At 34.9% G+C, this 12,419-nt stretch overlaps 3 protein-coding genes across 6 annotated transcripts; 1 reads left to right on the top strand and 2 right to left on the bottom strand.

Annotated features, from left to right (window-relative positions):
• Positions 1–258: 258 nt before the first annotated feature.
• On the top strand, positions 259–3,209 carry LOC123320371 (arginine/serine-rich coiled-coil protein 2). 2 transcript variants are annotated; one of them, XM_044907668.1, is made up of 6 exons: positions 259–436; positions 625–735; positions 1,503–1,717; positions 1,804–2,066; positions 2,130–2,363; positions 2,846–3,209. In XM_044907668.1, the coding sequence occupies exons 1-6, from the start codon at positions 371–373 to the stop codon at positions 3,040–3,042; spliced, it is 1,086 nt and encodes a 361-aa protein (XP_044763603.1). In that variant the 5' UTR covers positions 259–370; the 3' UTR covers positions 3,043–3,209. The 2 variants fall into 2 exon arrangements, with proteins under 2 accessions (XP_044763603.1, XP_044763604.1); XM_044907669.1 differs by having other exon boundaries at positions 260–436; positions 1,521–1,717.
• A 75-nt stretch (positions 3,210–3,284) lies between these two features.
• LOC123320372 (polymerase delta-interacting protein 2) lies at positions 3,285–4,970 on the bottom strand. 2 transcript variants are annotated; one of them, XM_044907670.1, is made up of 7 exons: positions 4,870–4,970; positions 4,670–4,813; positions 4,357–4,615; positions 4,124–4,301; positions 3,906–4,075; positions 3,555–3,760; positions 3,285–3,469 (listed from the first exon to the last, which is right to left on the bottom strand). In XM_044907670.1, exons 2-7 carry the CDS (start codon positions 4,747–4,749, stop codon positions 3,361–3,363), a joined length of 1,002 nt encoding a protein of 333 aa, XP_044763605.1. In that variant the 5' UTR covers positions 4,750–4,813; positions 4,870–4,970; the 3' UTR covers positions 3,285–3,360. The 2 variants fall into 2 exon arrangements, with proteins under 2 accessions (XP_044763605.1, XP_044763606.1); XM_044907671.1 differs by having other exon boundaries at positions 3,906–4,069.
• Positions 4,971–5,331: 361 nt separating this feature from the next.
• Positions 5,332–7,789, bottom strand: LOC123320369. 2 transcript variants are annotated; one of them, XM_044907667.1, is made up of 3 exons: positions 7,756–7,789; positions 6,786–6,910; positions 5,332–6,729 (listed from the first exon to the last, which is right to left on the bottom strand). In XM_044907667.1, the coding sequence occupies exons 1-3, from the start codon at positions 7,764–7,766 to the stop codon at positions 5,624–5,626; spliced, it is 1,242 nt and encodes a 413-aa protein (XP_044763602.1). In that variant the 5' UTR covers positions 7,767–7,789; the 3' UTR covers positions 5,332–5,623. The 2 variants fall into 2 exon arrangements, with proteins under 2 accessions (XP_044763602.1, XP_044763601.1); XM_044907666.1 differs by lacking the exon at positions 7,756–7,789 and having other exon boundaries at positions 6,786–7,749.
• Positions 7,790–12,419: the final 4,630 nt, after the last annotated feature.

Genomic DNA, 12,419 nt, shown 5'->3' with positions numbered 1-12,419 from the left:
TAAATATTGACATTTAACAATGCGACCAAAGAACAGCGAGATTCTTCTTACTCTCAGCAATCGCTTAGCTTAGGGCGTAGGGCTTGATATGTGAGTGATATGATGAAATACTTCCGAATTATATTTCGAAATTATTCGATTCAGATCCAAATAGGAGTCTCGGTTTGCGTTTTGTACTTCAATTAACGTTTATGTTGAGAAGAGCAAAAGAAATTGTGATCAGAGAATTTGTTGTCTGACATCAACATGGAAAACATAGATAGACAATAGACATCGATTGGAATGAAAGATCAGAAATAGATTCTGCAGCAAAAGTAAAATTATAAAATTTTCATGAGTTCCTGCTCGTTACCGTTTTAATTAAACGAAAATGGATTCCTTAGCTAACTATGGAAGTGACGATGATTATGAAGACTCCTCTGATGAGCAGCAAAAGGTATTTGTCAAAAACTTAATTTTATGTTTTATTGATTATTTGGCGTTATGTTCAAATATAGGTCGAAAAATTTTAGTAATGCTTTCGGATTTGTCTGTTTTCGTATATAGTCATTCTTTTATGAAATTTTCTAATTTTACTAAAATAATTGATGAATATCAGTCCGATCATCAGCTTTACATTGACAGGACTGGCCTAAAGGTGGTATCAACAAGAAAGATTCCCATACAAAGCAACCCCATAGGTCTGAGAATCAAGCAGATGCCAACTATGAAGAAGTTCAGATGGATCTGAGTGAGGTAATAAAATCAATTGAATGCAAACCAGTCTACGAAATAATTTCTGAATCAAATAAAGTGCAGAAATGAAGTTAAGCAAATTTAAATCACTATCCGGCTTAGGTCTAAATTACACATATTGTATGAATTGTGTTTCTTAAATTTTTTCACTTCTGTACTTCATTTGAATCATTTTGTATACTTTAATTACCAATTATCATTGAAATCTATGATATGGCCTGGGGCCCAAAGTGATATTGTTCGTTGCCTTTAATCATTTTGCAAAAAAATCTCCCTGAATTTGAGAACTTTTACAATAATTTAGTAATAACTATTTGATATTAACTTACCTCTGTTAATATATTATAAAGACGTAAAGTGGTATCAAGAGACCTAGCCTCGACACCAAGTTGTTCTGATCGTTGCTTCCAACTTCTCATCGGTGAGTATCCAAGAGGGGGGGCTTGTGCCCCCTAACGACATTTTTGTACTTTTAACAGGTATTGGTATTGGCAAATTTTGTATATACATGTCAGAAAGATAACATTATTGTAAGATTCAAATAGGAAATCATTGGGTGACTTGTTGATTTTCATATTGTTTGTTATATTTCTCAACGAGAAGGCTTTATTAGCATTTTGATATCACTATTCAATTAAAATTCGACCTCAATTGATACTAGGATAAGAAGATTCAATTCAATATATGCTCTACTTAACAAGTTTCTTAAAAAAAAAAACTACTCCATACCCACCATTATCCCCAATATTAATGTTATTTTCATTTAGGTTAGACTTTTTCAACAGGAATCAAACGATGGGTCCCGTAATGGTAAGGACAGTAGGGACAAAAGCAGCGGAGATGAAAGACGAAGAAGCAGTCCCAGCGATGATAAATATAGAGAAGACCACAGGAGCAGAAGGGGAGAAAATAGATACAGAGACAGAAGTAGGAGTAGAGATAAGAGGGATGAAGACAGAACAAGAGACAAAAAAGACGACAGGTGGAGTAATATTTTTGGCCTCACTGCGTAACCAAAATTCAAATAAAAAAGTTTGGTTAAGTTTCAACGTCTTATGATTTTCACAGGTACGGATCCAAAACTGACAGATACAGTAGAGATTACAGAAGGGACAGCTACAGAGATAGAAAAAGCCGGAGGTCAACGAGCAGAGAAAGAAGAAGATCTAGCAGTAGGGAAAGGAAACGCTCGTCCAGTAGGGAGAGGAGGTATAGCAGATCTCCAAAGCGAGATAGGTCCAGGAGATCTAGATCAAGATCTCGCTCAAGGGGACGTTATGGGGGACCACCGAGGAGGTACGGTTATCCCAAAAGCAATGGTTCGAGAAATGGTTCGTATTAATCAATTCCCCTTAAAAGGTTATCTGATGAAACTCTTTGTATTTTCACATTAGAAGCCTCTGAAACTTCTGCAGACAATCAAAGTGGAAAGGACAGATTCTTTATGCCCGGTATAACAGGAAAGTACAGAGATCAGATTGAAAAACGTAAGTTGTTATGGCAGAAGAAAGATCCTTCTAAGCAGCAAGATGCAGCTCCGGCACAAGGACAGAGCGCTCCTCCTCCGGCATCAACCTCTAGGGTGACCAAAATCTGGGAAGCTACAACATTTGCCCAAGATCAAGACGGTAAGTTGTAACAAAGCTATGAGATTATTATAATTAAATGATAATACTGATTTTCTGTCAAAAATGCTTTGTCATTGTCAAAATATGCTGTCATTTTCTGACAGTGAACATGATTTTCTAAATCATTATTCAATATGGAAAAGTCTTCGATTTATACATATATTTTAACAAGACATTTCAAGCCAATAGAAACGATTTTTTCGGTTCGATCTAGATAAAAAGATATAACCATTTCAACCTTTGGAATAAGCTACTATTTAAAAAATCTAACGTTAATTCTCTTTGTCCATTTCATATGGCAAACAAAGTAAAACATATTTATAATACAATAAATGAGTTACCGCAATTTCGTTGGCGATAAATACTGAATATTCTTCTCTTGATTATTTTCGCTAATAATAACAAATTTAGCTTACAACGACCCATATTAATTGGTTCTAGTATTCGCTAATATTATGGCTTTATCAAATATATGTTTGTAGGCAAAGTGGCCAGTAAGTTCAAGAGGCTGATGGGCATAAAGGGCCAAACAGATACTGCACCGGTTCCGCCTGTGGACATCATCAAGAAACAAGAAGAGATGTTCAGTTCGATGGAGCAGCAATACGAGGTTGCAAGAACGGCCACTCATACAATGAGGGGCGTAGGACTGGGTTTCAGCAGCAATTACCCGCGCTAGTTGAACATTTGTGAAATAACTGAGAGATTTATTGGATCATTGTGTATCTAAACAATTGTAATATATTAGCAACTTATGAATTGAAAGTTAAGTTGGCTTTTTTTCTTACTGACTAAAAGTGTTTTATTTTCGCAGTCTGTGTTGAATATATTTATCATAAGGATTAACGATTTGTTTTATTTCCAATCGGATAAAAGGTTCGAAATTCATTGTACCTTTAGATTCTTGAAAAAATGAAAAAATTACAAATTACAAGCGATTTATTAGATTCACAGGAAAATATAGTAAAGTTTCAAACTAATTATAATTCAGTCATATTTATTGGGGTGGTGTTGCAGGGACATTTTCAGCTTTACTTTCTAAGGAAAACGGAGGAATCCTACAATCAAAGGTGTACCCATCTTCTCTTTCCATTCTGAATGTACCCCTAAAAAAAATTTAACATGAACAAATTTATTGTGCCAGTAGACGCGGTATCACTGTATACTACATATAATTTATTACACCCTTACCACATATGTCCACTTGGTGCTTGCAAACTCACATGGCTGCTATACTGGAAAGCTGGCAAGGTCTTAGTTAATGCAGGTTCTTGACCTACCACTCCTCTGCCCCTCACCGTTTCCAGTGTACCTGACAGGGAGAAGATACGCCAGTGCCTCTCTCGTAGTTGAACGCTCAAATGTCCCAAATTCTCCAAACGTATGCAGTACCTCCACTGAAAATCAGAAATACAACTTACACAGGCTGATATCTTCACACATAACTTAGGTTATGTGTCAAAATTTGTCAGTTGTCAAAAATTTTGACAAGTGACAAGTAAATAATGGTTATATTTCAAGACAGATAATAACATTGCATACCCAGTATACAGAATTGGCGTGAGATTCACGGCATCCCATGTAGAATGGTATTACAGTAACACGAATATTTTCGGTTGTTTCTTTGTGAACATCTGAGAGTTCCAACCAAGGATGGTTCTTCTTCTGCCAGGCACGCAGGGTTTCATGAGCGATGTATGGTGGATCTGAAACTATACCCTTCAGAATAAAAGAAAGCATGGAAAACAATGCGGTCGAACCTCTTGTTTTGTCATACTCTAAAAACTTATCGAATAATTCATGCTGCAAAGGGTTTTTTTCAACACTTGAATATGGTATAATATCTTCATGAGCTACATAGTCAAGGCCTGGGATGGCATATAAACTTCTGGACGTCTCTTGATTACCCAAAAAAGTAACCGCTTCAGCTTGAGCTCTCTGAAATTAAATTCAAGTAAAATACGATGACCTGAAAAATCATATAGCTACTCACAATGAAGGGGCAGTCTCTTTGATCTATCAAAACTTGGTAAAATGTATGTGTTCTTCCTTTAACCTCTCTTCCAAGCCCACGGCTACCAAGTTCTTCTTCAGAATCTTCCCTTTGTTGTGGTATATCTCGATCATAAACTCTCGCAATCCAAGGAAATAAAACTACACCTCTATATCCAAACACACGATGTAAAATTAGTTGCCCAGTTTCGTATTTTCCTCCCAGTTTAGGAGATTCTAGTCTGCCAACTTCAGCTAATCTAGAATGATAAAACACTTCATCTAATATTCTAACAAATTTAACTTCTATCTACCTGGCGTAGGTACGTTTGTTTATCAATATTTTAGCGAATAATATTTGTTTGCGGCCAAAAACGTTCCTTAAGGATTCCATAATTCATTTTCTATTTTCCACCTGAGTAATTTTCAACAGCATGTCCACATAGTAGTCTCAAATTCTAGAACATTGAGAAGTATTTATGTGGAAAAAGCATTAAAAATTTTATTTAATTACGTGATCAAAAGTTTCACACAAATTATTCTAAGTTTTTATTTACGAACTTGACATTTTGAGGTTGACAAATGAAATGATCTACAGAGTCCAATGTTTCCTTGCAGAGACAACCGAGACCGTCAACCTCAAACAAAATCTATGTCCGATCTTATCATCCATCTCTTTCTAACTTTTGACGAGTTGTATAGTAGGTGGCGCTTGAATCGAGGGAACAAACGAATAGCGGGAAATTTGAATTTCTCTTATTCATTAGAGCATCCAATAATTATTCTATGTTTGCAAACATGATGAAGAAACTTTCACTTTTGATTTTTTCATTTTGCTCTTCAAAATATTAGAGGCAAATATTGGATTATTAAAAAAAAAATGAAAAAATCAAAAGAGAGAGTTTCTTCCATCATGTACAAAATTGTGGTTTCATTTCAACTTGGAGGAATCGAGTAACACTTCAGATAAAGGACTTAATTTTTTATTTAACAATAATTATAACAACAATAAGTCTGCCTTGCTAACAAGAAAGGTCCTATCTGCAGAATGTGATGGACATAATGCAATATCTCCTAATCGGGAATAGTTCTGTTCGTCAACATTATATCTAAATGAAAACATGGAGAGTTTGTTGAAATACTATCTGTTATACAATGAAAAAAAACAGAAACCCCGGATTTTCTCAAAACTTAAATTCTACAGATAGGACCTTTCATGTTAGGACAGCAGAATTTTAACAACAATAATTATAACAACATATGCTTCATTACTGATGCAATATCTTTTTTAATTTTTTGTTCATGCTTCTTGTTTTAGCTTCCGTTTTCACCTCTTCACACTTCCTTCTGCACCACCATGGAATGCCAATCCTACAGAGAGCAGCTGTCGTTATGTCCCTTATGTGACTTTTATGTTCAGAACATGCAAGATGATCAAAGTTCATGGTAGACAGTACCGCAAGTGCAGTCACTTTTACTTTAGGATGGGAAGGGGATTCATCCAAAAATTCCTCCAACACTGTTATTCCGCAACCTATAGAAACAGTGTAGCTTTCACTTGGGTACAGTAATACCGATCTTTGATCAGACCACTCTTTATTCATTATAAATAAATTTTGTGGCTCTAAATCTGAAGCTGTGAGCATAGAATCACATAAGGAACAGCATATGTGTTTTTTCACCACCTTAAGAATGGCTCCAGCCACATATGCCACAGACAGGATCTTGGGGCTTCCAGAAGAAACTTCTCCCGCAATTTCAGCAGACAATACCTCTACTGATATTTGCGGTGCTTCATTAGTCAGAGAAGCCTCTTCTACAGTTTCCCTTTCCAAACTTTGAGGGGGAATATTGAGGAATGACTTCAAATTACAGACAAGTTCATTGTCGTCCTTCTCACAATTTCTCCCACGAAAGCTTTGGCTTACCAATCCATTTAGAAGTTGAGTTTTCAAACTTCCAATGAATTGCTGAACTGTAGGATTGTCATTGCATCCACAACCATACCTAATTTGTCCAAACAGGTTCTCCAATGGATCTTGATTGAGAGTTCTTGTTTTGAGGGATTTGAAACCCAATTCCCTCAAATACTCCCAGAGCCCTTGAACAGCTTTGATCGATTGGAGCCAACCTGTTTGGGAAGGTGGCATGGATTGTTTCAGGGTGCCAGTTTTGGTGTATCGAATGAAGCTCCACTTCTTAATCCTTTGTGATTCCTCCTCCCAATATTGGATGTGGGGTGAGCGGACACTCAATGGACCCTTCAGCTCTTTCCCAAAGGGACCATCATCTGACTTGCCATTCATACTGTCAAACAGTGTGTCCACCTCTTTTATGAAGGAAGCAGTCCCAATGGCCTCGGGGTTCATTTGCCCTGAAAAAAAATATAAATGTAAAACGTATCAAGTTAGACCAGAAAAAATATATTACCTGCACTAATCAAGGAAAATATGTATGCTGCAACTGTGTGGCTCATTACTTTGGCAGCTATATTCACCTTCATTGCATACTGCAATATGGGTTTCAGGTATGTGGCTTTTATTTTCCATAAAGTCCTGAAAACGATTGTATTTCTATTATCTATTTCGTAAGCTGCAATGACATCCTGAAATTTGGCAACTTTATTCAAGATGGTTTCGCCAATGGTTACAGGAAGACTAACATTGTGCTTACGAAATAGAGAATAGGTACATTTCAATAAGTGAGGTGGATCAAACATGCAATGAACTTTTGAGTTTTCAAAAAAAAAGAAAGGTGTTTCTTTAGTAGCACCAAGTTCTTTGATGCACCTCACATTACTTGTACCCATATCACAGACTGTAACAGCAACGTCCACTTTGGCAACATGTTTTGCTGCAGAGAGAACTTCTAATAGACATTTTTTCAACTCTGCAGCATTACAACCCCTATGGCTGAAATAGTAGGCCACTGGCTGCTTCCAATTTTTACCCAACCCTACCAGCATGAACACTAACGCTTTTGTGGCAAGCCTTTTACTGTAATTAGTATCTCCAAAATCCTCAAAACCAAGGATTTTGTCTTCCCCCATATCATACTGGACACCTTCTTTGATGTCCATTTCATCAAATAAAAGGGCACAGCATCTCTGATGTATGTCCTTGGGGAGATTTTCATTCAGTTGATTGAAAATGCTTTCGTTGATTCCAACTTTGAACGGAACCATTTTCAACAACTTTAATATTGTGTTTTTGCTTGGTAGGGCCGCAAATTTTCTGAGAAGGTTATAGCACCGGGGACTCCTCTTGAAAAGGGAAAGAGCAATGATTTTGTCATCAAGGGTCCATCTTCGTGCATTGGCACTCTTTGCTTTAAAATTCCTGATTTGGGATAGCATAAAATTAGCCGTCACTGACGGCATGTCCTTAAAAAGGTTCCTTACCACTCCCTCATCAGATAGGTTCGTGATACTATTGATGGTGTGCTTTCTCTTTTTACACAGAGCTTTAACTTTGCGTAGTTGGTCTTCCTTTTTCCGAATAAGATCAACCAACTTCATCTTTCTAGGGGTAGAATTTGATAAGGTAAAATTATCAATATTACGGAATATCTTTGCCCTAGACCTCCCATGTGGTGTACTTGGGCATGCTGATGAAGATGCGCTAGGGGTAGGATCTTGTGCATCTAAAAATACAACAACAAAAAATGACATCAGTTTGTTGGAAAAAAATTTTTGCAAATAAATATAATACCTGATGAAGGAATTGTTGAAGTCCTAGATGCAAATTCCTTTTCATTCGAAGAAGGTATGGTGTTTCCCTCTTTAGCTAGAACTGAATGAAAGAACATTAAAATTGTACATTATAAGTGAATAAACTATCGTATTGAAATTAAAATATAATGGACAGAGTAAAAGAATATCATTAGTTATTTCAAAGGAAATATTTGCAGATAAAAACTGTACCTGATGAAGATAATGTTGAAGAACTAGATTCAACTGGAAATACGTCTTCAATTACAGAAGGCATAGTGTCTCCCTCTTTTGCTAGAACTAAATGGTAGTGCATTAGAATGGTACCTTAAGAGTGAATAACCTATTTACTAATGGTATGATATAATCTTGTAGATAAATAGCTATATTACTGAAACATAATAATACCTGGAAATGAAGGAATTACCCATGCTATAGGAATAGCATCTCTCTTCAGTTTTAATAACCTCAAGTCCATGTAAGCTTCGTTGCTGAAATGCTTATCACAAATTCGATGGTGTTTTTTAAATTGGGTGTTTTTGAAACCTAGAATTTTCATCCACGATTCACATCTACAAAATAAAATATGGATTTTACCTGGATTCACTTTAAACAATGCCTTTATTGAAATCTGCTTTTGAATGAGATAATTTTTACTCTTACCTTCCTGGATTTGATGGAAAACAAAATAATTTCTTCACTTCGAACTCGGTGTCTCCACAGACTATACAACTTTTTGCAGCCATACTCGAACTCACTTTGTATTATAAAAAAAGGAAAACTTATTCAGCGTACTGCGACCCAAACTGCAAGAAGTTTGAATTTGAAAAGGTTTGTTGTTGTTGTTGTTTGTTTACACGTGGTGAGGTTATTTCTGTAAGTGCCATTGCGCATGTTTTTTCTTTTTCTTTATTCTATTTCACACCAAATTTCGAATTCCCCAGAAGTCGAACGTAGCTCCACCTAGGGCTAGACTCAAGTAAAGTGCAACAAAGATAGACTTATTCCATTTCAACGAAATAGAGAGAGATGCAAGAGGGTTCTTAAAATCGGACAAATTTCTACTTGAGGTTGACGGTCTCGGTTGTCTCTGTTTCCTTGTTTCTTTTTTATTACTGTTTCTGGGCTGTATCTGAGAACATAACATAACAGACAATCAAGTTTTTACAAATCAAAATTTCTACAAGATATCCATATATTACTATAAGATAGTAATTTATGGACAGTACTGCTTATATCTACACAATTGCACCACTGGATATATCCACAATTATTTATTTCCACTAGTTTTGTACTGTACTGACTCTGTTCAATCTGTTTCGGTGCATGGTTTTTAATATTTGTTCAGACTTCCTTCTAGAGCCTTTCAGATCCCGTGTTCCACTGTTCTAGACTATCCTTTTCCCATGGTCAATTGTATGACAACCTGTCCCTGTGCTGACAAACCCTCAACTTCATTGTTTTATGTTGTTTACATACAAACAGGCACTGCGTCGATTCCCAGGTGACCAGTAACATATCTGTTATGTTTTCTCGGGAGATCGAATGGGGAACTTTGTTATGTGTTAGTTTTCTGTAACCATTACGTGTCTGATACGATATTTGGGATGTACCTGTGCTGTATTTAAATTATATCCACATTTTAGAAATTTCATGTACCCGCTCCAAGATATCCACGTAACATATTTGTAACATTGTTCTTTATTTGCCATGTATCATTTTGAGATCATCGACAGAGCATGACACCATAAGCGTTTTAACTAATAACTACCGTCGAGGGCGCTGTGAAACGTAAACAAATATGGGGGATTGTGAGAAATGCTATTGATACTGCTGTCGTTTCGATACTTATTAGTCCTGTTTTGGTTCGCTTTTAGGATGGTTCCAGAACGGTTCAAAACAGTCGCATATTTATTTATTCAGCGTAAGCTCGCGCATAGCATGCATGTAGCTTCCCACACCATAGCTGCTCCACTACTTTGAACCGATTCAGAACCGCCTCAAGTGCGAACCAAAACAAAGCTATTTATTATTATCATTTAGACGTTTTGTCAGTTGAATAGTGGATTACTGAAAGTGAAGTGCAGATATTGAACGTTTGATAAGTTATTTGTGTGTCATAGTGATTTTCCAGTGAAATCATTTCACTGAAATGGTGAATTACTGAAAAGAAAGTGCTATGGATATAGAACTGTAGGTCAATAAATCATTTCTCGTATTTTCATAGCAGTCCTATAAAACATAATAGGGTATGGTTTCATTATATCCAGCATATAAAAATTATATTCGAATAAATAATGTCCTGTTTGATTTAAATTTCGATATAGGTTATTTTCTCACGTGTTGCATGTACCTCATATGTAGAAATAAATGAATAAATCATATACATATATTGAAAATTTTTTCTTCAGAAAGATATGAAATATGCATATAGTATTCTTATCATTTTCATAACGCATAACATGGACAAAATTCTTCTAAAAACTTTTTGACCTAAGCCAAAAAATTAATGAACTGTTGATTATTCTTTTTATGGAATGCAGCAAAGTGCAAAGACCAGAAAGACATGTCCTAATCTTTCTTGGAGAACAATAATCATGAACCCAGCAGTTTGGATGATGTAATTTATTCTTTCTAGTTCTATTAACGTGTGCACTAATTTTGAAATCTGAAATTTATGAAAATATATTGTTTTTGAACATTAGTTCATTCGTTCACATACCTCACCGAACTGATGAGATGTTTTTGAATTTTATTTTCAAAAATGATTGATAAACACCCACTATTTGAAAAATTTAAATTCGAGTTCATTATTATTGCAATAGTTTATATTAATTTCCATAATTTTCCATCTTTTTGTTGAAAGCGTTTTTAATAACAAATGAAACATAATAAACATAACACATGAAGGTAATATATATAGATCTCCCATGAAACAAATATTTGCATGATCCATGTTTGAACTATTTATGCTCCTTTCAGAAAGGAGATGTGTTCCTTGTTTGAGGCGGACATAGGAGCATAGCTGCTACATAAGCGTTCTGTATTTGTACTCTTAGTGTGATATATCTGTTATAAAACAAGGAGCGCGGGATACATTTCTGCTTCATAACTGTTATGAGATATGGTCACCTGGGTTACGACGCTCACTTCAAATATAAAATTTAAATAGTAGTATAAATGGATGTCAATTTTTTAAATAAAAAGTTTAAAATAAAAAATGAAAAAAAATAAAAATAGGCGAACCTATGGGCTTACTAGTTCATCTATCTAATCTATCTAAGTAAATCCTGCGGTAGCTATTAATGTAATGGATTTTTTCAATCTAATATGTATAGTTCTACGCAATGGAATGTTCACCAAAATGCATTCCTTTCGAAAACACCATCATACTGTTTACGAGTTTACCTAAAAAGTTGATGAAATAATCAAATAACTCTGAATGATTGATTTTATATTTCTGTAGATATGTTTCGAATCAGTATATTTCAGATGCGAAAGTATAATGATAAAATACCAACATATTGAATAATAAAAACAATAATTATTGTTAAGTAACATGAAGAAACTCAAATTGTTCATATTGATTTAATAATAGGTGTAATAAAATTACTTTTACTAAACTTACGTATTTTTTACCCATCCAAACATATTCTTTAAGTAATAATGCTTCAAAATTCTAATTTGACACATCAAGTAGTCACAAAACCAAAATAAAATTGAAGCAATAACCACATATACGATGAATATTTTCCAAAAATTCAACAAAGGACGGAAACGTGTCCAAAACTGTGGATAGACACAGATATATTGTGTATCGATTGGAAATACTTAACAATAAATTGAAATATTGAATTTCCTGAATGAAGTTCAAACTATAAATTCATGTGGATTTCAATCAATTTCTCTTGATTTTGGTTACCAATGCCAATAGATTTTCTTGGACATCCAGTACACAAATATTATCTCATGTTGAATATCAAGGATGGCCTATATCAAATATCAATCTTAGGTTTGTTTCAAATCAGTACTGTATACATGTTTATACTTATATCTCAAGGAGAAGTAATACCTTCGTTTGGTTCTGAAAATGATGGAAGTGACAGCGGGATTCTACTTTCTACTTGAATTTACAGAAATAATCTACTTCTAACAATAGCACCTGCATGATGATTGGAAACTAAGCTGAATGCCAATTGAAATTTTCTCAAAAATTCATAATTTTTAGCATTGTGTTTGTACATATAATAACTATAAAAATTTTTGCAACTTCAATTAAAAAAACCAAGTCTGCGTGAAAAATTACAAGAGTAATTGCTCTAGTAATTTTTCATTCATTAATGAATGCTGAAGCT

Source organism: Coccinella septempunctata, chromosome 9 (assembly GCF_907165205.1).
Source record: "Coccinella septempunctata chromosome 9, icCocSept1.1, whole genome shotgun sequence".
NCBI lineage: Eukaryota > Metazoa > Arthropoda > Insecta > Coleoptera > Coccinellidae > Coccinella > Coccinella septempunctata.
Note: the sequence above shows the minus strand (reverse complement) of the source record. Positions and strands in the feature narration are given on the sequence as shown.